The 25,363-nt window shown below is 44.4% G+C and overlaps 2 protein-coding genes across 2 annotated transcripts in view; both read left to right on the forward strand.

The window, feature by feature from the left end:
- The first annotated feature begins 986 nt into the window (after window positions 1-986).
- Window positions 987-5,200, forward strand: GPX7 (glutathione peroxidase 7). The gene is made up of 3 exons (XM_004679015.1): window positions 987-1,152; window positions 3,485-3,746; window positions 5,037-5,200. The coding sequence occupies exons 1-3, from the start codon at window positions 1,018-1,020 to the stop codon at window positions 5,198-5,200; spliced, it is 561 nt and encodes a 186-aa protein (XP_004679072.1). The 5' UTR covers window positions 987-1,017.
- Window positions 5,201-15,783: 10,583 nt separating this feature from the next.
- Window positions 15,784-25,363, forward strand: part of FAM159A (family with sequence similarity 159, member A) — a 19,733-nt gene continuing 10,153 nt past the window's right edge. Inside the window, exons 1-2 of the mRNA XM_004679489.2 lie at window positions 15,784-16,025; window positions 22,874-23,013. Coding sequence (XP_004679546.1) covers window positions 15,844-16,025; window positions 22,874-23,013 — 322 coding nt within the window. The 5' untranslated portion in view covers window positions 15,784-15,843. The remainder of the gene's footprint in view (window positions 16,026-22,873; window positions 23,014-25,363) is intronic.

A 25,363-nucleotide genomic window follows, 5' to 3' on the forward strand; every position in this document is an offset into this window, starting at 1 on the left:
ACCATGCTTAGCGTTTAAAAGGAGTTTTCTGTGTGGTGGAGACACTGCAAAATGATGCTATCCATATACCCCATCAGTGTAGACTTCAGACACCAGCTTGTTAATCCTTCCAGGGACAGGACCACTTTAGCTTCTATTATACCTCTTTCCAGATGGCTCCAAATCCAATGACCAACAAAGTCAGGGATATCTAACTGCCAGACAAGCCTGGCCATTTTAGCTCATCGGACCCAATTCTGATAGGCCATCCTAGCTCCAAAGTCTCTGGGGTGTTGGCCAAGATTATCCTTTGGACTTGCATAGAGTTCTGGACTTCTGTCCACTCCCATCCTCTGTAGTCCCTTCCCCAGACGCCAATCCCAAGGCACCCCTCAAACATAGTGCACTGCAATCTCTACCTCAGAATCTGCTTCCCAGGAACCCAACTTGCAACTGCCCCTTCAACTTCTCTCTGTCAACCATTTCAGGAAGATTCATTCATTCACCTAAGGACTGCAGGCAAATATTAGCTGGAAAAGTGTTTCACATTTATTTTTCAATTACTCACATTTTACACCAACTGGATGTTTAAGGAACTGAGGCTTGCCCCACTGAAAAGATGGAGAAACTGAGGCCTATATAGAGGAAGTGATGAGCTAAAGCCATTGCACTCATTAAAGATTGGGTTTTCAGGTCCGCGGGCTTTTTTCTTTTTATCTCCCTTTCTCTACCAGGTCACTGTATGGAACTAGAGGGAGCTGCACTGACACGGATTCTGGTCTTAACTTCAAAATCCTAAAACCTTGGCTCTGGGGCTCAGGAAATCTAAAGATCCCGCAGTATTTAAGGGAGGAGGAAGGAGGAGGTGTGAGGAGGGAAACAGGTCCAGAACCTGGTGCCCCACCGCCATGCAGGGGAAGGGGCTGGAAGAGCTCCTGGCCGCGGCCACGTGGCGCCAGACCGCCTCCTTCCGCCCCCCACTAAGGGTTCCCCCCCGCCCGGTCTTTGCCCTGCAAGCCACCACCTCGGAAGCAAGTCATGGGAGCAGTCGTGGCCGCGGTGTGGATGCTCATATGGGCCGCCGCCTGCGCGCAGAGGGAGCAGGACTTCTACGACTTCAAGGCGGTCAACATCCGGGGCAAGTTGGTGTCGTTAGAAAAGTACCGTGGTTCGGTGAGTGTCCGCTCGGGGTGGGGGTGGGGGGGCTCAGCGGCGCCCCGGTAGGCCCTGCTGGGGGCGCCCTGCTGCCGGGACGCTACGGATGTGTGGCTGGGGGTAGGGGTGGGGGTGGGGGTTTCTACCTGCCGACAGCCCTTTCCTGGCCCCCATCTCGGGCATTCCGAACCCCCCCCCCCGCCCCCCAGCGGCACCCCCAGATCCTGCGCCTAGTCTGTCCCGCGACTACGTGGCACTGCCGGGGTGCGCGGTGAAACCGGAAACTCTCGAAGCCAGCGTGGATTTCCCTCTCCGAGACTCAGAGGCTGAAGTCCTGGCCCAGCCTTTGTCGCTGTCGGTGGAAAAAGTAATCTGGCATCCTGCAGGCTTTGTTTCTCCCATCCGGTTTCTGGATCTGGAGCAGGGGGAGTTGCTGATATTGAGCCCCATGAAAGCGTTTTGGAAAGGAATGTGCAGACAGGAGGGAGTTATCATTGTAGACTGAGGGGCACGCTCAGGTCAGAAAAAGAGGGATTTTGTACAGGGTCGGGTCACACTGCTGGAAAGCACGGCCTGGCAAAGAATGACACATCTGGCAGAGATCCTCTGTAGGCAAAGTCCTAAACTGCCAGCCCAGAGTGAGGGACAGAAGTCATCCTATTGCTACCTCCTTGCTATGAGGACTTCAGGGAGAAAGTGTGTCTGGGTGAGTCTTTCAAATAAGACTGATTTTAGCAATTCTTGGAAGAGCATTCCAGGCGGAGAGAACTGCCCTGAGGAGCTTCAGAAACTTAACAGCATAAAGGGTGGTGGAGGACTGGGGGAAGGGGAGAGGGGCTGGGATGTCAATACTTTGTGCTAAAGTCTTACAAAGCAAGAGGCAGTGAGTGATGGAAGGTAAGACCGGGAGGGTAGGGAGGTTATTCTGAGGGCTAGAAGTTGCATTGTGTAATAAAGAATGCTCCAGGTCCACTCAGGATGAACCTGGGCCGTGGTGTGGGAAGGTGGAGAGTTGGTTTCTAATTTGAATGGACCATAACAAAATATCAGTATTCTCTTCCTGAGAGCAAAGCCAATTTTAGTGAGAAGTGTTCTAAACCTTGGACTCATTATGCTAGGAGTCCTGGAGGCAATTAATCCTGTCCTGATTGCCCCCCAAGGCTTTGTGAGTTTCAAATGAGATGACAGTGAAAATACCTGGTAAACTGTAGAGTGCTCAGTCCCTGAGTTGATGGACCCTGGAAGGAGCCTCATCTAGGGCTCAGTGCATAGAACCAAGAATAGGGCCTGGTCCCAGCAAAGCCTCTCTTCCCTCCAGTGCCACTCATCAGAAAGCTCCAGCTTTAGTCAGCACTTGACCACCTCTGCTATTCTTTAATTCATTAGTTATTATTGAGCATCCACTGTGTTCTAGGTTAGACCCTGCGTGTACAACAGGCCAGTTTTCACATCAATAGAGCTTATAAGGGATGGAGCAGCAAGAGAATCAAACAGGGTAATTGCTAGTAGTAGTAGTCAATGCTAAGACAGAAATAGAACAAAGCCACCTATCCACTAAGATTTAGAATTTGAACCCAGGCAGTCCATTCCCTGATTAGCCAGGTTAAGAGAAAAAGCCAGAGTAGTCAGTCCAGGGAAGTGAGTGATGCTGTTAGGCCAAGCCAGGTCTGCCACTCAGGCAGTATGATCATTCATTCATGAGGGCTCGGTGAATGAGCCCTCATTCAGCAAATATCAATGGACTCAATAAGAATATTTTACCACAAACATGGATGGAACTGGAAGGGGTCATGCTCAGTGAAAAGTCAGAAGAAAGAAAGATATCGGATGGCTTCATTTATAGGAGGTATGTAGGGGATCCAAATAAGGGATCAGGAAAAAACAAGTAATCATAATAAAAGTTAAAACCAAAATCAACAGGCAGCTATAGGCAGCTATAAACCGGAGACACTGGGTGATGGGGTGGGGGGGGAGGGTGGAGAGGAGGGAGTAGGATCAAAATAGGGATGGGAAGAGCACCAGGGACTATAGTGATGGTGCCCTGGTAAATTGGTGGTGGAAATTTCATGGGGAGTATACCCAAGATGACAAAGCATACACTGTATAAAAATGAAGAGTGATGTAAAAAAAAAATTTACCACAATAAAAAAAAGTGTTGTTTTTATTTAATTTACTGCTCCCTACTAATATGTGGCACTGGGTTTAGCCTTGGCAACAATAACCATAAACAAGAATGGTATGCTTTATGCCCTCAGCCAGAGCAGCAAAGAGTCTGGATGAATGGTTGGGAGTTGGGAATGTCCTCCTGAGTGTAGTATGTGTGAATGATTCATTCGTTTTTGCCTTCCAGGTATCCCTGGTGGTGAATGTGGCTAGTGAGTGTGGCTTCACCGACCAGCACTACAGAGCCCTGCAACAACTGCAACGGGACCTGGGGCCCCACCACTTCAACGTGCTGGCCTTCCCCTGTAACCAGTTTGGCCATCAGGAACCTGACAGCAACAAGGAAATAGAGAGCTTTGCTCGCCGGACCTACAGTGTCTCCTTCCCCATGTTTAGCAAGGTCGCAGTCACGGGCACTGGTGCCCACCCTGCCTTCAAGTACCTGACCCGTGAGTCCTGATCCCACCCCTCCCTCCCTTCAGCTGACTGAGGCAATGGGCTCCCTGAGCAGCAGAAATCACTGACTGGCTCTGGCCTGGGTATCCTTCCAGAGTCCTGCAGGTGGGTTGGCGGTCTGTTGATAGTCACCTCATCTTTGAGGTTGGGCTGAGGGTTATTCTTACCTAAGAATATCTCACTCTAAAGCCTTGGCACTTATCCCTCAGTCATTCTTACAGATTTTTCTGGGATCCTGTTGCCAAGCACAGGGGAGACATAGGAGGAGAATGGGTCTGCAGATTTTAGTCAGTGAGAATTAGCTGAATTTTTGGACTTAGGATGGAGAAACCAAGGCACAGACTGGGGATGCCACAGCCTGGAGAAGGTTGAGGCATCTCCTGTTCTTACTGAGGGAAAGGCCACAGGAGGGAAACCTTTGGAGCTAAAACTCCAGGTCTTAACATTTCAGAGTCCATCCTTTCTTCAGCCCCAGAAGCCTCAGGCCCACAAAATAGGTTAAAGGACTGAACTTGTCATTAAGATCCTGTTTCCTGCCTCCCTCAGGCCTTTCTCCTCCTTTGGCAGCTCGGTGTTTGCCAACTCCCTCTCTCACTCCATTGTTTCTGAGGCCTTCACGCCCTCACACACACACCCATGCCTCAGCCCATTCACTGGGACAGTAAGGGAGAAACACAGCAGATTTGAATTGTGCTCTCTGGGTCAACCCTAATGTTGCTTTTTTTTTTTCCTGTTTTTATTAGTTCCTTCTCAGTTTCTATAGTTATACATTAAACCTGGTTGCTCTTTAAAAGCACATGGGGAGCTTTTGAAAATGCATTAACTGAGACCTACTCAAGCAGAGCCCAAGAATCTGTTTATTTTAAGCAACACCCCCACCGAACCACCCCCCCCACTCCACACACACACCACAATTCAGATACAAAGCAGTTCATGAACTAACATTTCAAAACCATTGAGATTAATTACAGAATAGGGTGTAGACAGACCACTCATTGGTTTGAGGTCATTAATACTGCACTTCTAGCAATTCACAGAATCCTGAAGTAGTAGTTCTCACACTTGGGGGTCACACTGGAATCATCTGGAGAGCTTTTAAAGAATACTATTCCTAAGTCTTACACTTAGAGGTACTGATTTAAATGGTATGTGGTGTAGACTAGGCATAAGGATTTTTAAGCAATTCTAATAGAACTACTGCTTCAAAGGAAGGATAGACACCAGTAGTGGAATTCCAGACAAGAGAACACACACTTTGCTCTCCTTTTTTTCCTTTTCTCCAGAGACTTCTGGAAAGGAACCTACCTGGAACTTCTGGAAGTACCTGGTGGCCCCAGATGGAAAAGTAGTAGGGGCTTGGGACCCAACTGTGTCCGTGGAGGAGATCAAGCCCCAGATCACAGCACTTGTGAGGAAGCTCATCCTGAAGAAGCGAGAAGACTTGTAACCACTTTTTCCCTCTTCCATGGCCCTCATTCCTCCCCACCTTGCATGTGTGACCAAGCAAACTCAATGGTGCTTTATAAGGAGAGACAGTTGACTCTCCTTGCTCACCTACCCCATCATTCCTGTGGTGGGAAAATTCTAGTATTATTTCAATCTTGGTGCATCCTACAGGAACTCCTGAGTGTTCTTGACCAGTAAGAACCTCTAGCCCATAGACATGTGGCAAACAGAAATATATTAAGCAATAGTCTGCCTGTTAAGAACTTTGTAAAATGAGGCTAATTCTTACCTCACAGGGTTATTGCGAGAGTTAGGTTTAAAAAAAAAATCTCTGAAAGTGCTTAGGGCAGTGCCAGTTAACTAAGAAGTATTTAATACATGTGGGGTTTTTGCACATAAAGGAAACAAGCAAACAAACTTGTGGTCAATGAAAGTTTGCACCCAATGTGAATTCCTAGACAGGAACCCAAAACAAACTTTTACTGTTTTATTCTCTGTATTACTTTTTTACTTATAAAAGTAATACAAATTCATTGTGAAATAATATAGGATGATAAAAAATGAACATGAAAAACTATCTGCCTTATTTTCTATTACTTTCTGGAGCTGAACAGTTTGTTTAGCAATTTGGTAGAAAATGTCCAAGCCTATTTTTATCAAGTTTATCATTATCACTCAATAAGAATTGAGTGACCAAAAGTACACTGCAATAATAAACAGGTAAAAGACACATGAATAGGTAATTGATGGATGATACAGACATGAAAAGATGCCTCATTCAAGTTGGAAAGATTTTTTAAATGACACTACATGTTGTAGATAAGGATGGGGGAGATTGGACATTTGCAAAAACTGTTAGTGAGACAATAAACCGGCCCAAATTTTGAGCAGTACCTTTTATTATTTTTTTATTGTTATTATTTTAATAATACAATGTTTATTTTTACATCATTTTGTGCCTTTTTCCATCTCAGTTGTAATCCCTGAGGGCTTCCCATCACCAAATCACCCGTGTGCCATCGCCATAGTCCTGTGCACTTCCCCCCTCCCCCATTTTTGATCCCATTCCCCACTCCACCCTGTAAAATGTCTCTGGTACATTGTTTATTATTGTTATTGTTATTTTCTCCCCTGGTCCTTTATACTCCTAGCAGTACCTTTTAAACCAAAATGTGCATACACTTTGACCCATCATTTCTCCTTCTAGAAGATTCCTAAACTATACAATAATGTATATACGTGGGGCCTCTCTGGTGGCATAGGGGTTAAGTCTCAGTGCTATCACCAATGTGGTCTGAGTTTCATCCCCAGCCAGAGAGCTGGCCCACATGGCACAGCAGACTTCTCCTGTGTCACCCACTGCTCCCTTTAGTGGTGTATTTCAGTAGATCTGCCTGTAGTGCTCCTCACTCTGTCTCTGGTGAGTACTCTCACCCCCAACCCCCACACCCTGTGCTACACCCCAGTTCTATGGAAAACAATATTTTTTAAAGATTTATTTATTTATGCATACAAGAACTGGGGTACAGGTTAGAGGTACAGGAGGTGAGAAGACCTACCAGAGACAGTGGGGAGCAGAACAGGCAGATTGACTGAAATACACAGCTGAAGGGAGCAGCGGGAGGGTCAGAAGAGGTTTGCCAGGCCATGTGGGTCACCTCACTGGCCGGGGATTGCACTCATGCTGTAGTGGCCAAGGACAGCTTCACAGTGCTGCGCTTCAACCCACTCATCACCTGGGAGGGCACAGAAAAAAAAAATAAGGGCATGACAAGTAAATAAGAACAAAATTTTTTTTTCAAAGATTTTATTTATTATGCATACAGAAATGGGGTACCAGCCAAAGGTGCAGGGGTGGAGAGAGGATTCACCAGAGACAGAGTGGGGAGCAGAACAGGCCGGCGACTGACAAAGTACACTGCTGAGGGGAGCAGTGGTGAAGACAGGAGAGCTGTGCTGCGCCATGTGGGTATCCCCTGGGGCGGGGATTGAACTCGCACTAAAGCGGCCATGGCTTGGCTTAGCTTCAGAGTGCAGCGCCACCAGGGAGGGCCTAAGACAAAGGGCCTAATATGTATGTACACTATTCACAGTAGTGCAAATTTCGGCACCATCTTCATGTCCATCAGTGTGGTCTGATAATACATTTTGAGACAAATCCAAGTGAAAAATTAATTCAGTTTTTAAAATGAACAGTTATCACAGAAGATTCTGTGATAAGGTATCTCAGAATCACATTCATCAAGGACATCTCTCTGACCTTATCCTGCGTGACCTCTCAGCCTCATGTGGCATTGCTATTGCTGACTACTCTGATCTCCCTGACACATGACACATTTTCTTCCCTTAGATTTCATGCTACTGTCTTCTCTTGGTCCACCTCCCCCCCATCTCAGAGTTCTCCTTTCTTCTCAGTGTTTATTGATATCTCTCCCTCCTCTGCCTACTCCTTTTGTAACAGGGTGGTCCCTAGGAAAAGGGAAAGTTCCAGGTTCCCTGCCCCACCCAGAAGGAGGGTGGAGCTGAGTAGAGGAAAAAGAAAGAAGAGAAGGAAGGTGGATGCAGAGGAAAAGGAGAAAAGAGAAGGAATCCAAAGAGAAGAAAGAGAGAAGAGGAGAAGGAAGCAGTATGGAGAGCCAGAAGGAGACCTGAGGAAGCCACATGGAGCAGCAAGCATGTGATGAAGAAACCGGGCTTGTTTCCTGACCCTGGACTGGTTAAGGCAGATGTGGATGAGATACCCGTAGGGAGGTGACTCTGGCAGTGTTTATATTGATTTTGATTTTGCTCTTTTCCTCCCAGATTTGTTTGGCCATTTCTGACCCTTTTCCATGGGTCCCGCCCAGAAGGTGCTTTAGTCTAGTGGCGGGCTTTCAGACCTTGCTTTGGGCCAATCCCTTTTGGGTGGACTTTTGCCCACGAGGGGATGGGTCACTTCAGGTGTTTGATTTAGAAGTTATATTCTTTGTGTTCCGTATTATATATTCACTGTATTAAAGTCCCTTTTCATTAAAGTTTTATATGTTTTGTCTTGTTGCGGCGGATGGCAGAACCCACTTAAAGCAGGCAGGTTTTGGGCTTTAGAGGTGCCCCTCCCCCCGCCCTATAACAGATTTACTGTCCTGTAACAGATTTTGTTCTGTAACACCACAAGGGGACTAGGACTTGCCCTAGAGGGTGGCCCAATCCAGCAGGAAGCAAAGTCAGCACACTTTTTCTTTCTCAAAAATTATTTTTCCTAGACTTTATTAAATAATTTTCTGCTGTTCACAAGCCCCCTTTAACGTACAAGAGTTGAAAACTCCTTATCAACTGTCACTTTAGTTGTTGATTAAAAGTACCTGCTAGCAACTTAGTTTAAAATTAATTCCTCAGTTATCAGCTAACATTTGAGTAGCTTAGTATTTGAAATTCTACTAAAACTTTGTCTTTTAACACTTAACTTACAAATACATTATTAGATTATATTTTGGGGCCCTCCCTCGTGGTGCAGTGGGTTAAAGTGCAGCACTATGAAGCTAGCCAGAGCCACTTCAGCATGAGTTCGATCCCCAGCCAAGGAGGTGACCCACATGGCACAGCAGACTTCAGTCTTGCCCACTGCTCCCCTCAGCAGTGTACTTCAGTAGATCTGCCTGTTCTGCTCCCCTACTCTGTCTCTGGTGAGCCCTCTCACTGCCCCTGCACCTCTGGGTGCAGTTCTGTATGCATAAATAAATAAATCTGTAAAAACCCTATATTTGGGCACTTAATAGTATAGTTATTTGCCAAGGCTTAATTATTAACCATTACTTCAGTTGTCTGCTTAAATCTTAATGCTGATCCCTTAACCATCTGCTATTAGTTTAGAGTGTTTTAGCTAGATAGATACCATTAGTTAGGAGTTTGGGAGTTGGATCATTTCATACAGGGGAAACAATAAGCTTTTGTCCTTTACTAAGCTCTTTTACTCCCAGATGATTCTTTCTCAGCATCAACTGATCTGAGGTCCTGAGGCAAAGGGAGGGCAATCTTAATTATTTATTCACTTCTGTGAACTCAGCTAAAGGGTCAAATAAAGGGAGTGTGACAATGGGGGACTTCCTGGAAAATTACGAACCTATATTCACTTACAAATATTTCTGGAGCACTGCTTATGTATCAGATTCTGCCTCTGTGAACAAAACACACATGTTCCCAGTTGTCATGGAACTCAGAAAAAAAGTGGGAAAGACAAACATTGAACATATGATTGCATCAATGATTGTATAATTACAATGAAAAAAAGCACCAGGAATAAGTACAAAGAGTCACAAGCATTTGTAAAAATGTAAAAATGGTGCTGGATCCATTCTAGAGTATAGAGTTTCTCCTGAGGAATGACACTTAAGCTGAAAAGTTGAAATTTTACCAAGAGTTAGTCAGGGGAAAGAAGTAGGGAGGTCCCGAGCAGATGGGGTGGCTCAGGCAAACACCCTAATAAAGAATGATGTTTAATAGAATGGAGCCAGTGCTGCCTGGAACCCAATGATGAGGAGAGGGGTGAGAGGGGGTAAGCAGGGCTGGAATCATTCAAGATCTTGTAGAATCCAGCTAAGAAAAGATAATGGACGGTGGGCAGGGAAAGGTCTAGTTAGCTTGGCACAGATTGTGAAAGAATCCACAGAGCCTAAAAGATTAGAAGTCAAGTACTTTACTGAAAAGTACTTTCCAAGGAAGGAAAGGGCAGAAATAAGGCACACTTGCAGAAGTCAGTGTCTGTCTGCAAAAGCTAGCAGGTGGAATCTTTTATATTTAAGTTTCCTTTGCCTTGTGGTTTCATACAAGCACTGGGCGATCTAGTGCTGGGTACATAGGTCCAGTGCTGGATACATACTCTCTGCAGCTGATTAAGGTGATGATGGTGCTGGTGGGGACAGCTGTGACACAGTAGTTGGGGAGCTTGTAGGGGTGCCACTCAGGTTAATTTTAAAGTTTAATTTAGCCTTATCAATGATGATGAGGTAAGACAGAGCCTGTCTTCAGTCTCAACCAGCAATAATCCCTGAGGCAGAAGCAGTCACTGAACTAATAGGGAGAAGAGGCACTCTGACATTGGCCAGAGGATGGGTAACAATGGAGACACCTGTGAAAGGCAAGTAGACCTGAAACTTCCTAGCATTCGCAGAGGCAAACTAGGAATTGCTGGAAGGGATCTCTTGAGTCTTGGCTTCCTATAAATCATGGAGCTGTTGGCACAGGTTCTGGGTCCCACCCAGGGTGCATGCCTTGCAGGTGATCAAAAGACCACATTTTAAGAAACACTGCCTTGGACATAAGAAAAACTGTATACTTTTATCTTCATATATTTTTAGCTCCTATATCTTAGCTCTCACCTGTGACTTTTACCACTTTGTGTTAAGATAAAAATTTGGCAGCAATAACAGGAACTTAAGTAAACACAATAATGTAGAAGTTTGTTTCTATCTCCAATAATGTAGAAGTTCATTTCTTTTTTTTTTTTTAAAGATTTATTTATGCAGACAGAGCTGGGGTACAGACCAGAGGTGCAGGGGTGCTGAGAGGATTCACCAGAGACAGAGTGGGGAGCAGAACAGGTAGATTGATGAAGTGCACTGCTAAAGGGAGCAGCAGGAGGGTCAGCAGAGGTCTGCTGTACCATGTGGGTCAGCTTCCTGCCTGGGAATCAAACAGTGCTGCAGTGGCTTCTATAGCTTTATAGCGCTATAAACCACTTGCGCCACCAGGGAGGGCCTAATTTAAGATTTTTATCCTCCTAATTCATCTTATTGGCTCCAACTCCCTCCCCCAATTCATCTTTCACACTGCAAGCTGAATGTTTAAAAAAGCAAATTTGAGCATACCATCTTCTGCATCAGTATGATCCTAATCCTTATCCTTGGCAATAAAGGCTTGATTACTTAACCTGTCATTCAAAGTCCTGTGCTTCAAATTCTTCCATTTCTTACTTTGGTGTTGCAACTGCAACAACAAACTGTTCACTGTATTTTCCTTCACTCCTTTCTGCTATTGCGCAGACGGAAATTCTCTTCTTTCCCTTGACTTTGCTATTGTATTCTTTGAACATGACAAATGCCTGGGGCATGTTCAAAATGGTGTAGACACATTTGGGTCCTGCCCATGCTTCTCCAGGGGGAACCCTGGGGCTGCACTGATTACTGGTGTTAGTGAGGACTTCTTGGGACATAGTTATATCAATTATGAGTTGTTTACCTGAAATTCAAATTTAACTAGCCATTCTGTGTTTTATCTGACAACCTGAATCTAGGGTTAAATACCATGCATCAGGGAGTTGAAATAGATGGTCTCTAGAGTCCTTTCAACTCTTGGAAATAAAGATTTATCGTAACTACTGGCCTACTGCAGAGAGTGGCCTAACGTGACACTACAGATGACTAGGAGACTGGAATCTATTATTTGTATGTCCTTAGGCAAGTTTCTTAACCTCTCTGGCTCCAGTTTTCCTATGGGCAAAGTGGGCATAAAGTTGTTTTTGTGTTTATATGGAAGATTTTTTGCCAAAGTATTAATAAATATTTCTGTGTGCTGAGGTATGTGCAATTTTTATTTAGGATTGATTTATTTATGCATACAAGAACTGGGGTACAGGTCAGGGATGCAGGGGGTGAGAGGATTCACCAGAGACAGAGTGAGGAGCAGAACAGCCAGATCCACAGAAATACACTGCTGGGGGGAGTAGGAGGTGAGAGGAGAGGTCTGAATGCCATGTGAGTCAGCTCCCAAGCTAAGATCTAACCTGTGCTACAGTCTGATAGCCTCATAGAGAGGTGATTCAGCCCCTTGCACTACCAGGGAGGGCTCTGTAATTTTTATTTTGTTTTATCTGTATTTTCTAATTTGGCTTTTTAAAAAAAAAATTTACTCTCTAATAAGGCAAACCTTTTAATAACATTGAATAAAATGGTTTCATTTCACATGAAACTATACCATAAACTTCTGCACCATTAAAAAACAAAAAACACTAAGGCCCTCCCTGGTGGCGCAGCCTGTTAGTACACAGTACTGCAAGCTAGCCACTTTGCTTCAGTGCGAGTTGAATCCCCCAGCCTGAAGGTGTCCACATGGCTGGCAGACCTCTCCTGTCTCACCCAGTGCTCCCCTCAGCAGTGTACTTTGTTGATCTGCCTGTTCTGCTCCCCACTCTGTCTCTGGTGAATTCTCTCACCACCCCTGCACCTCTGGCCTGTACCCCAGTTCTGTATGCATAAATAAATAAATCTTTAAAAAAAAAACATAACTAGCTAACTAGAAGCATAACTTTCTATGGCAAGCGTCTTTGGGGGTCTTGTCTAAGAATATGTGGATTTAGAATGACTATATATGTAATGATTAATTTTTTAAAGAAAGCAATACTGAATGGAGTTTTTGTGAGGACTAAATGAGATAATGAAAAGCACCAAGCACATGCATAATTTCCAGTTTACAGGTTTACAGTGTATTTTCTACAAATATCAGTCCTCTACCTCTCCTCCCTCCTGGCCTCTTCTCTCCTTCTCCTTTCCTCCACTTCTCTCCTCTGTCTTCTTCTCTCCTTCCCTCCTGTCCTCTTCTCTCCTTTTATTGCAGACTCCATTCCCCAGACCTTAGTTGAGGAGAAGTGAGAAAGAGATGACTCTACCCAGTTACTGGCTGTGTGTCTTTGGGTAGGTCCCTTGTGCTCCTTGAGTCTCAGTTACCTTTTCTGCAAAATGGGAAGAATAACGCCTCCCCCAAAGGAAGTTTTCAAGAACTATATGACATTCAAGATGAAAAAATGCTTGGCTCATATTAGGTCTACAATAAATGTCCAAAGGAAGGGACATGATGCTCGTGATAAAAGAACCAGCATTTAAGTAGGAGCTAAACCAGAAGAGCTAGAGGATTCTAGCACAGGGTCTAGAGAGCCTAGATTAGCATTCAAGGGGAATACATGAATTTGGATGCAAAAAAGTTGCATCCTTATTATTACTAACTTCTAATCAAAATTTTGCTTTTCTTTCTATCATACAGTTACACAGTAAGTCACAGTAGTAGTAGCAGTACCTGTGACTTTCTCATCAATAAAAATCAGAAAATTTTATATTGCATTACAGTAGTGTTATCTTAAAATACTGATTACATGGATGCACCATCTCAAAATTATAATTAACAATCCAGCCTCTAGACCTTACTACTGTAGATGTTAAAAAAAGAAAAATAAATATTGATATTGATTCAATATAATTGACAGCTTTTATAATCTGAAATAATTTACTTTTTTTAGTCAAAAATCTCCTGAATAGGGGTCTGTAGTCTTCATCAGACTTCCAGACAGGATCCTTGCCTTGATACCAGTCCTGCCTGACTACTGACTGCTGTGTGACCATTGGGGTTATTTCTCTCAGAGGCCTGATGGTCCCACCCTTTCTTGGCTCACCTCAAGGGGTGCTGAGCTGAGAAAGGGTTTTTGGAAACTCTTGGCAGCTTCCCAATTCTGCTAAAAGCCAGAGAAGAGTGCTTTTTACATCCCAACTGAACCCCATGTGTCCAGGAGAATGTTCTCCTCCTCACAGGATTACATCACTCCCCTTTAGTCTGTCTAATAAAGAGGCCAAAGTGGACCATTAGAACACACCAGACACTCCTCCCTGTTGGCAGAGATCCACAACTCAGGGGAGAGGTTTTTCGGTGGGAGGAGGATAATAGTAATTTCCTTCGTTTTCATATTTAAGCATATAGTGATCCTTAAGGACACCACCTTCTCAAGACTGTCCCCTGCTCCTTCAGCAGTGCACACTCTATAGCCACAGCCCTTGTATTTCTCCTTCCACTGCCCTGTCCTGAGATCTAGCTGATACCCCATCAGTCCATGTGTTTCTCATGGGAAGACTCAGACTTGATCCTTCTCAGGGGCTCAAGTGCCCAAGTCAAGGGCATGACACACATTAGCATCTGAGCAATTGGTCTAAAAAATGAAATTAATTTAAAGCAGGAAGGGATGGAATGTGGAGAAGAGTCTGCATTGGAGCTTGAGTCCAGATCTCTTGATGCCTGTGGTCTAGTCCCACATACCCAAATCAAGGGATGGAAGAATTGGAAATGCCAGGGCTCCCCATTTTACCCACTGTTGTAAAAAGTAAATGCAGCTAAAGATTTTGTACTCTTGAGCTAGACTCTGCCTGTTTGTACAGTGGAGAAAGTCAATGGTTTTCAAACCTTTTGACTTGATTCATAGTAAGTTACTCATTTTGCATTAATCCATACTCCATTCATACCTACACACACACACACACACACACACATACACACATGCATAACTGTGACATTTTATGTATCCGCAGTGCACTTTCTCTATTCATTTTTTTTCATGCTGTGACTCAATAACTGGTTATATGACTCATGGGGTCTTTTCAGACCCCAACACTCTGTGATTGGCTAAATGGCAATGCTCAACAATTAAAGCTCAGGAGTCCCTATTCCTGGCTCAGTGTGACTTAGTCAAACGGGCTCAATTTCCCAGACATATTCACAGAAGCCCCACAATCTGCAAGGGCTTCATACAACTCCTTCAACCGGGGTTGGCCCTCTAATCCTACTGAGAACAATGTCCTGTGAGTTAGAAATAATTTCTGAGAAAGAAGTGTGCTGACTTTGCTTCCTGCTAGATGGGGTTACCCTCTCTGACATGTACTAGACCCCTGTCGCAGGCCAGTGTGGCAGGGGGTGTGAATAGGGGTGTGAATGGAACACCTCACTGCATGACTTAGCTGCTCCGGGAAGGGAAGACAGACAAGGAAGTCAGAGGATGCGCACATTTAAAATTCTCCTGACGAAGAGGTACTGTTAAAGTCCCAGAAAGAATAAGGACTTGGGAACAAGATCCATCTGGGTTTACTAACCCAGCCACCTTTAGTTCTCATGTATAAAATGGGTTTGGGAAACTGGTTCTCTGGGTTAGTGTGCAGGTGTAATGCGTTAATTATGCCCATAGTAATCTTTAGACTGGTCACTCCTCTGTCCCCAGCACTAGCTTGGAACAGCTCTCAGATGCCCAGCATCCAGCCAACGCCCAGTACCAGGTCAGTGCTCAATGCAGGTGTGAAGTCCACGCCCGTGACTTCGATTCCCGATTCCCGCTCTCCCGCCCCGGCTCCTCGTGTCGCCAGTCTGAGCACCCAGCGCCCCTGTGCTTAAACTACAAAGGCAGAGGACGGTGGGGGAAGCACCAGCAGAGACGCAGGTCCAGGCTTCTCCCCGGGACTGCTCCCTCTTCTCGGCTCCGTAAGTGCCCCCCAACCCCCCACCGCCCAGCGACTTAAAGTCCGCTCTCGCCCCTCCCTGCCGCTCTGCATCCGCCACCGCTCCGACACTCCTCCGTCCTCGCCTCCTCTCCCTCCTCTTCCACATCCCTTCCAGCCAGCCCAGCCCAGTCCGCGTACCTGGTTGCCTCTTTCGGTCCTCGGGGTCTCTTGGTCCGGTAACCGCTGCATCCCCGCGCCTCTTGCGGTGCCCGTCTGTCTGCGTCTCCCTCTGTCTCTCCGCGTATATCTGTCCATCTCTGTCTGTCTTTCTGCCTCCGTTAGTCCCACATAGCCCAGCCGCCGAGCCTCCTCTTCGCCTGCCGTCTGGTGGCCCGAGGTGGCGGCCGGCCCTGCGCGGGGCGCGATGAGCGGCGCCTGCACCAGCTACGTGAGCACCGAGCAGGAGGTGGTGGGTGGCTTCAGCTGCCCGCGGCCGGGGGGAGAGGCAGCCGCTGTCTTCTGCTGTGGCTTCCGCGACCACAAGTACTGCTGCGACGACCCGCACAGCTTCTTCCCATATGAGCACAGCTACATGTGGTGGCTCAGGTACTGGCCCTGGCCCTGACCCGACCTAGAACCCTCCTCTGGCCTTAGCTCCCTGCTCCACACTCAGCCCAGCTACGTGCTGAGCCCTCAGTCCTCATCCAAGCCAAAGCACCCAGCCCCATCCAGCCCTTACTGACTCAGGCCCCAAACCAACCTTTGCTGTCACCAGATCACCAACTTAAAGTCCCCTCACAGCCTCTTCTCTGCTTCAGTCTCCCATCTAGACCCCAACCATCACTTAATAGGTTTGACATATAACCAAACCTCAGCCTTCATCTGACACTGCACAACAGCTCAACCCTAGCCTCTGCACAGCCTCAGCTCTTTCTTCCTCTCCTCATCTTTAGTCATTCTTTCAGCCACTCTTTAATGAACACTCACTCAGCATGTGCTAGAATCCATGACAAATATGGGAGATATGCTCCACTCTTGAACTAAGGCAAAAGACCTGGGGATCAGAGCTGCCTCCTTTCCATCATGAGACCATGGCATAATGCCACAGCAGAAGTCAGCTCAGGCTAATATTTATAGAAGTGTAATTTTGGGTGAATCTCTGCCCTTGGGACCTCAGTTTCCCACCTGTCAAGGAAGCTGGTAGTTAAGTCAGTGCTGACATTTCTGAACCTAAGTGTGGGGTTGTAAGGGAACTGCGTTTCAATCTCTTGGAGTCTCCAAAAGCCTCACCTAGAAAATAATACCTTATTACTGCCTATTTCTGGGAAAAAGGCAAAAAGGGACAGTGACTTTCTTGTCCCTAAAGATCTGCCTGATCTCTTGGAAAGAAAGGAGAGTCTGCTACTAAATGTCTCTTAGGCTGTCTTTTATTTATTTATTTATTTATTTATTTATTTATTTATGCATATAAGAACTGGGGTTCAGGACAGAGGTGCAGGGAGTGAGACGATTCACCAGAGACAGAGTGGAGAGTGGAACATGCAAACTGAGGGGAATAGCAGGCATGACAGGAGAGGTCTGCTGCACCACGTGGGTCACCTCCCTGGCTGGTGATCAAACTTGTGCTGCAGTGGGTGTGGATAGCTTCTTAACACTGTACTTTATCTCATTGTGCCACAAGGCAGGGCCCTGTCTTTTCATATATAATATGTGAAGATGATAGATGTCTTAATTGCTGATTAGAACTGAATGAAATAAAGAGGCAAAATCAATTTGGCATATGCCACTGACAATTACCAATAATTTCTTTTTCTAGATTGCTCAATGTATAATTCTAAAGGCTTTTCAGATGACTAGATTTTCAGATTCTATACTTACAGCTACTGTCTGTAACCTGGGGAAATCAGATGGATTTTTCTCTACACAGCCATACATTCATTCATCCTAGTTTTTGCTTATTGCCAGGTGCTATGCTAGACACTGACAGATATCAATTATTTCCTACCACCAAGGATATGATATGACATGCACTTCAAGTACAATAATAGAGTATTTGTTAAAGAATATCTGCATACCTAGCACTAAGCTAGGTGCTGAAATCAATATATAATATTGTATATAGAATAATTTTGACCTCTCTTTGAAGTCTAGAGACAGTGTGAAATTATGAGGCTAGTTAGAGCCCATGCCAAAACTCAGTTATATAAGTTATTAGCTATGCAATTTTGGGCAAATTATTACTGAATCTCTCTTTTTTTTGATCTTTAAAATGGCAGTAGTACTACCTGTTTCATAAAGGTTATGAAGATTAATCATGTGAAATAATGCAGCAAAGTGACTAGTGCATATAGTAGGTGCAGAATAAAAAGGAGTTTCCTTTCCCTGGTTCAGGGATGGAAAAAAGTGAAACTCAGAATTTGAAAGTGAATTACCCAAGAGCTTCTAGCAATGTGATAGCAGACTGAGATTTAAAAACATTACCTAGGACAATCCAGGCTAGCTGTATTCACACATTTGAAACATCGCCTCTTTATTTCACAGACCATATCATTTGAAAGAGGTTGTATTACTTTCTGGGAGTATCCCAGAGGAAGTAGAAGAACTGAGAAGTGGCAGAACTGGGATATAAATGCAAGCCTGGACCCAAGGCCAGGCTTGTCCCACTGCACAACTGTCTAAATCTAACCTGATTTTGTAACGTATTCTTTTCAGATCATTTGAAAAATCCTTACCCTGGCTCTTTTCTGGGCACCGTGCCAGCCCTTGGGGACACAGAGATGAGTAACCTCAGTACCCAGCCAGATCCCATCTTTCTAATGCCACTCCCTTCCCTGATCCAGCTTGTAGTCCCTCATGTTGCCTTGAACAATCTCCCAGAGTGGTGTGCCTCAGACAATGAAGTAGCAGGTCAAATGGGGTGATGTCTGGAGTCACATTGTACAGCAGATCCTGAGTAAGGTCATTTTGTTTTGTGTTGATTAGTACATAAGAAAGAAAAAAAAATCCCCAGTGTTGTTATTTGAGGATCTATTTTCATTATAGGTCATTTTACTTAAAGTTGCAGTTTCCAAGAATTTATGATGTTGTTAAGTGAGGACTTATGTCAGTGTGCTCCCACTCTGTGGTCCTAAGAGGAGTTGAAAGGCTCTGGTCTGCAGGGCTAACTCTCCCTGGGCTTGCATTTACATGGGCATAGCATCAAAAACAACTACAAAGTGGAGGAGGGGAACTGAGGGCCCTTAGGATGTCTTGGTGATCAGTGTACGGCAAACACTAAAACGGCTCTTCTGGCACACTCCTGACAGAGCCTCCCACTGCAGAAAAGAATCCTTGTTTTGCTGTAGATTTCATTTAGTCCTTTTCATTAAAGTCAACACTTAAAAACAAAAATCTTCAGATAAACACCATTTACTTGAATAGTGCTTGTGGAGAATTGCTGTCCTTAAAAGTATACTGCAGAAAGTAAAGACTTTGGAGAGAAGCAGCTGGTCCTATAAGAGAAACCAAGAAGCAGCCACCTTGCTAGAGGGGAGAGTTAGTGGTGAGACTCTATGTGCACACTATTTTCATCTTTGAGGTAAGGTTTCTGTGAGCTAGGGACCTTTACAATTAAAGAAAATGAAAATCAAGGGGTGAAGTATTTTTCAGCTTGTATGTGATAGAACCAGGATTCAAACTTAGAAGCTTGACTCTGCTTCTCTAATTCTTCTTAAGAGTCACAGTGGGTTATCTATGTTTCAGAGTCATATATGTATGAAATCCAAGCAGAGTAGCAGTTCTTCGGTCCAATTTCCCACCCTGAGCAGGAATCTCTAATTTAATTGAAAGATGTCCTCAGCCCTCCCTGATGGCTTAGTGGCTTAAAGCTTTGAAAGCGAGCTACAGCTGTTTCAGGGCGAGTTCAATTCCTGGCTCCAGCGGTGACCCACATGGCACAGCAGATCTCTCTCTTGTCTCGCCCACTGTGCCCTCAGCAGTGTACTTTATCAATCTGCCTGTTCTGCTCCCCACTCTGTCTCTGGTGAATCCTCTCACCGCCCCTGCACCTCTGGCCTGTACCCCAGTTCTATATGCATAAATAAATCTTGAAAAGAAAAGAAAGAAAGAAAGAAAGATGTCCTCATACAGAAATTCTGGGCAAACTTGCATAGTGATAGGGAATTTACCACTTGGAATAGTATATCCATCATGGGACAGCTCTGATCATTTAAACTTCTCCCATCTTGAAGTCTCAGTTCTTGACTCCTGCTCTGTCCTTTGGAACTAGTTCTTCTGTCCCCAGACAGACCAGTAGAGATGATGCCTACTCCCTGACTGACCTCTGAATTGGGATATCTACCCCTAGCATCACAAAGGACCTTACTTTTAGAGGTCCCTTTTCCATACAGGTGCCCACAGATGTCCCTTGTATAGGGTGGGGTTCCAAACTGAACACAGGTATCCCTATAAACAGTATCTCAAAAGAGAAAACTCATGTTTCATTCAAGTTCTTTCAGGAATTAAACAGCATCACATCTTCAAGGTGGAAATATAGAAAGACAGGGGAAACATGGGAAAGAAATCATGTTTGGTTTTCCAAGACTCAGAGACAGGGATTTGAGGTCAAATAGTTTCTATGGAAAGGTATCCTAGAAAATATTGGTAGAGGATGGGAAAGTGAAATAAAGAATGGAAGGAGCTAACCATGGGTATGACCCAGCAAGTCACCACTGAGGGTACTGAGAGTAACCAGAGCTTAAGCCCACTGAACTCTGCCAGCCAGTATAGACTCCTTAGAGTCATCCACCTGATGGCAGGAAATGGTATTTATATACCAAGTGATGTCAGTCATTGGGTGTACACTGGTCCAAAAAGGGAGGCATTACTCTTCCTGTACTTCTGACCTGCTCAACATACAGGCAGAGATTACTCTAGGTCTAGGCTAAGAGATATAGTTGCTGGCAGTTGAAACTCTGGGCGAGGTACTCCACAATTATAAGACCCTATGAGACTCAATCTAACTTATACCCAGAGAGAGCCTGTTAGCATTTTGGTGCATTTCCACTGAACCTTACATATGTATATTTATGTTTGTCTATTTAAGTTGAAGTTTATGTTTTCTATTTAATTGTTTGCTCTCTTTGCTCTCTTAGCAGAATTTATCCTTGATCTTAAATATTATTTGAAGACATGTTTTTAACAGTTCTCTACTATTTCATCACAAGGGTATCCAATAAATTATTTAGTCATTTGGGACAGACTATCTAAAGCCCTAAGGTATTTCTGTTTAGTGGAAATGAGCCAAAAACTAGCAGGAAAATTGACTATCTGGCAGCAAAGTTTTGAAGAAATGGCAAGGGCAGGAGTTTGGGGCAGGGATTAGGGGTCAGGCAATGGTTGGACAGAAAAAAATGAAGGATTGGTGGGTAGGGAGGGCCCACAACCTATTCCGTACTAGTGGGAGAATATCCCACAGTGCCTGACACGTAGTTGATACTCGGTAATATCTACTACCTACCTACCAAGGTCTTTGAAAGGGGAAGACAAAATCAATTTTACATGTTTGGATCTGACTTAAAAACACACAAGGAAGGTTAAGCACCTACTTATGTGACAAGAATATTACATAAATCATTCATCTTCACTAACACCCATGAGGGACTATGTTTTGATCATTCTCACTTTTCAGACAAGTATGTCAAGTCTCAAAGGATAAATAAATCCATCAATCTCTCACAATGTGTTAGTTACAGAGCCAGGTCCTAATTCGGGTAGGTAAGGTCTCAAGGTCCTTTGCTTTTTCCCTATGGACATCGGGGACCTCACCAAGTAGGAATTGTGGAAGGCCCTGGGTAAAGTATCCTGGCCAAGTTAACCTGACATGCGAGAAATAAGAGGGGAGAAAGAAGACCAAGAAAAGTGCTATTGAAAAGAAAACATTTGAGATGAGCCTCAAGGACAGATAAACTTGCAATGCAGACAGATGATAGAGAGTCACTAGGTGGAACAGGAAAAACAGTGGCCCCCACCCCTCAAGTGAACCAAAAGATTGCTGTCTGGAGACAAAGTGACCAAATCTTGAATTGGGACAGAGGCAGGGAGGTTGAGGTTGAGGGACTAGTGGCCAGGAAGTATTCCAGATTTGGTTTCTACACTAGCATGAGGTTGGCTCAGAAATTACCTTGAGACTGGAATAACAGTTGGTTTTAACCTAAGGTCAGCAGTGTGGAGAGGGGTCTTTGAAATAATTCTCACCTGGGTGGGAGCAGGTTGAAGAAAGTAGGGCAGGAAAAGACTTATACTGGGCTTTGCAGATTTGTTCTCCGCTATTTCCTGGCCCAAGACCTCTCCCATAACCATGCTCTGACAGATCCTCAGGTCAAGAGGCACCAATCTCAATTCCCTCTTTGTATTTATGGAATTGGAGGTGCTGGCACAGCGCTGTGTGTCATGCAGCTGGTTTTCTTCATTCCGGATGTCAATTGAGAGAAAGAATACCCTAGACCCCTGGAACAAACTGGGTCCTAGTGTTCACCACAAGTACTAATCAGAGCATGTAGATGACAGCAAACTGAAGAAAGAAAGTTCAGACTTCCGGTGGCACAGTGGGTTAAGGCACAGCATTATGAAAATATCATGTTGCATGATTTCAATCCCCCCCAGGGAGCTGAACCACATGGTGCAGCAGACCTCTCCTGTCTGGCTCACTGTTCTCCGCAGCAGTGTATTTCAGTAGATCTGCCTGTTCTGCTCCCCACTCTGTTTCTGATGAATCCTCTCATCACCCTTGACAGGGCCTTTGGCCTATATCCCAGTTCTGCATGCATAAATAAATAATTTTTTTAAAAGGTCCAAACATCTAAATGAAATATATCACCATGAAACGGCTTTTTATTTTTTAAAAGATTTATTTATTTATTTATGCAAGAACTAGGGTACAGGACAAAGGTGAGAGGACCTACCAAAACTGAGGTACAGGCCAGAGGTTCAGGGATGGTGAGAGAATTCACCAGAGACAGAATGAGGAGCAGAACAGACAGATTGATGAAGTACACTGCTGAAGGGATCAGCGGGCAGGTCAGGAGAGGTCTGCTGTGCCAGGTGGGTTACCTCCCAAGCAGGAGATCAATTTCAAACTCTGAAGCCTTGAAGGGGCTGCAGCCAGCTTCTTAGTGCTGCGCTGCACTTTAACCCAGAAATTACTTCCCCTCTAAAGACATGAAACCATGTTGGTGTATTGTGTTGGGGTTTACAATGAATATACTAATTATCAACGCTAGACTATGTGTGTGGCAAGAGCTTGGCATAGAGTCGATAGCCTTTCCCAGGTTTGGGCACAGAAAGCCTGTTGAAAGCACGAAGAGGCAGAAAAAAGTGAAAGCCAGCTGATTCCTGTAATATACAACACTTCTATAATATGCTATCCCCCTACCCCCTTCCTGACACTCATCTCCATTTTTGTCTTCCTTTCCCAGTATTGGCGCTCTTGTGGGCTTGTCCATAGCAGCGGTGGTCCTCCTGGCCTTCATTGTCACTGCCTGTGTGCTTTGTTACCTGTTCATCAGCTCAAAGCCACACACAAAGTTGGACCCAGGCTTAAGCTTACAGACTGCAGGTAAGAGGCCACATCATCCACTTGTGTTCAGCAGTCTAGCACCTTCAGTGAGGGGAGATATTTAGAAGTGATGTCTGGAACTTTTGCCTCTTGAGTGTTCCTGGAATATTCAAAAGCAGCAGCACGTCTCTCAGGAGGTTCACGATCTGAACATTTCCATCCCCAATTCTTCATGTGCTCAGTGTTTCTCAAAACAATTTGATGCAATCAGCATTCAATCTGTCAAACAAAGTTTACTCTACATTGTGCATTTTCTAAGAAACTTTTAATTTTAGCATTGGGGAATGCAAACTGGTATTAATATCACTCCAACAAAAGAGAATTAATAAGAAAAATGTGCAGCCTTCTCACCAATTCAATTGATTTGGAAAGCAAATACAGATATTTTTTGATAAGCTGATGTTTTAGACTATCCACCCCTTCATTAGGATAGGCCATCTAAAGCATCCTGGGGCTCCCCCCCTCACAAAAAATGTTGCTGTTCCACAAGTCTTTATTGCACACATTTTTAGCACCTCCTGCAAGATATTGTAAAAGGTTCAATTGCCTACTGGCAAGAAAATCTTTCAGTATAATTTGGAAAAGAATATTCAAAAGAGGAATTTTGAATTATCTTCATTTAACAAATGAGAAAATCAAGGCTGAGAAACTTTCGGTAAGTAGCCAGAAGGGTCACAGCTAATAAATGGTAGGAATGAAATTCAGGGTAGGTGGTAAGGAAAGACAGGCTGAATGATAAGCATTGGTGAAAGATTAGTTTTCTAACTTAACAATAACTTGTGCAACAAACAACAGCACAAGAACCCTCAGATCCTGATGACTGAATAATCTTGCTGTGACTGGGTAGAAAGCAGGAGGGGTGTCTTTTGACAGGGCAAGCATTCATCTGGCTCCCCTGGGAGTCAGGGGCAGAAAAAGCTGAAAAAAGTTGAGCACAGGACCTGGCCTGGTTACTTAGATTTAAATCAATCCTAAAAGTCAATGAAAGTCATAGAACAGCATGGTGCTATATGACGTGCAGTGTATGTGCAGATAGCAAGACACAGGACCATAGACAAATCAACTCTTCCCAAATGAATCTATAAAAAATTCCAACAAATGGTTCATGGATTTGTCTAATTCTAAAATTAGTCTAAAAGAGTACAGGTACAAGAGTGATCAAAACAATTTTGGAAAAGAAAGTAGAGGAAGGGCTTGTCCTACCAGATAATAGAACATTTTAAAAAGATGTAAGAATTTGTCAGTTTGATATTGGCACAGAAATTAGCAGATAGAATGGATCAGTACCTGACAGAGGCCAGGGATGCTGTTCAACCTCCTACAACACAGAAGACAGAATGCTACAGTAAAGAATCACCTGACTCACATGTCAATAATGCTATGTTGAGAAATCCTAGCGTAGAGAATTGAGAAATAGGCTAAAATAGGAAGATGAATAACAATTCTGGGGGAATAAAACAATTTTTAAGAAAGAAAAAAATAACAAATTTTCCTACTTCAGATACAAATTGACATCAGATATGAATAACATAAAATAAATCATACATAGCATTGGAAAACAAGGAATGTATAGATGTATTACTATAAATGCATGTGCAGGCGGTTCTCATTATTTGCAGGTTCCATTTTTGCGAATTTGCCTACTTGCTAAAATTTATTTGCACCTCAAAATCAACAACCAGTGTTTTCAACAACCAAGTGTTGCATGTGGATGTGGACATGTACAGAGCAGCAAAAATCCAGGTTGCTGGGTGACATATGCTCTCAGCTGAGAGGGAACAAGGCTGTGCTCTGCATTCTTGTTTCGGCTCCCCTACTATAAACAAGTGTCCTTTCCGTGGCAAATTTAATCCATGATTTCCCCCCCCTTTTTGTTGGTGATATAGTTAAAAATGACCCCCGAGCATAGTGCAGAAGGACTATGCAGTGGTCTTACGTGCAAGGCTGAGATGTGGCTTGTGGAGAAAACACATGTTCTATAAGCTTTGTTCAGATACAGTTATTGTGCTGTGAGTAATGAGTTCAATGTTGATGAACCAATAATGTCTACTAAATGGGGTGTCTTTTGCTAGAAGCACATGCAGAAAGCAATATTATGAATTGATCAGTTGACAAAAATGTGACGAAAGGTTCACAGAAACCTAACTTTGTGGGCTGTCCCTGATGGCACAACAGGTTAAAGTACAGCATTATAAGGCCCTCCCTGGTGGCCCAGTGGGTTAAAGCGCAGCACTAAGAACTGAAAGCCACTTCCGCATGAGTTCTATACCCACCTGCCCCGGAGGTGATCCACATGGCGAGGCAGACCTCTCCTGACCCGCCCGTTGCTCCCCTCAGCAGTGTACTTCGT

The sequence above is a fragment of the Condylura cristata genome, unplaced genomic scaffold, assembly GCF_000260355.1.
Source record: "Condylura cristata isolate star-nosed mole 26May11 unplaced genomic scaffold, ConCri1.0 scaffold00008, whole genome shotgun sequence".
In the NCBI taxonomy this organism is placed as follows: domain Eukaryota; kingdom Metazoa; phylum Chordata; class Mammalia; order Eulipotyphla; family Talpidae; genus Condylura; species Condylura cristata.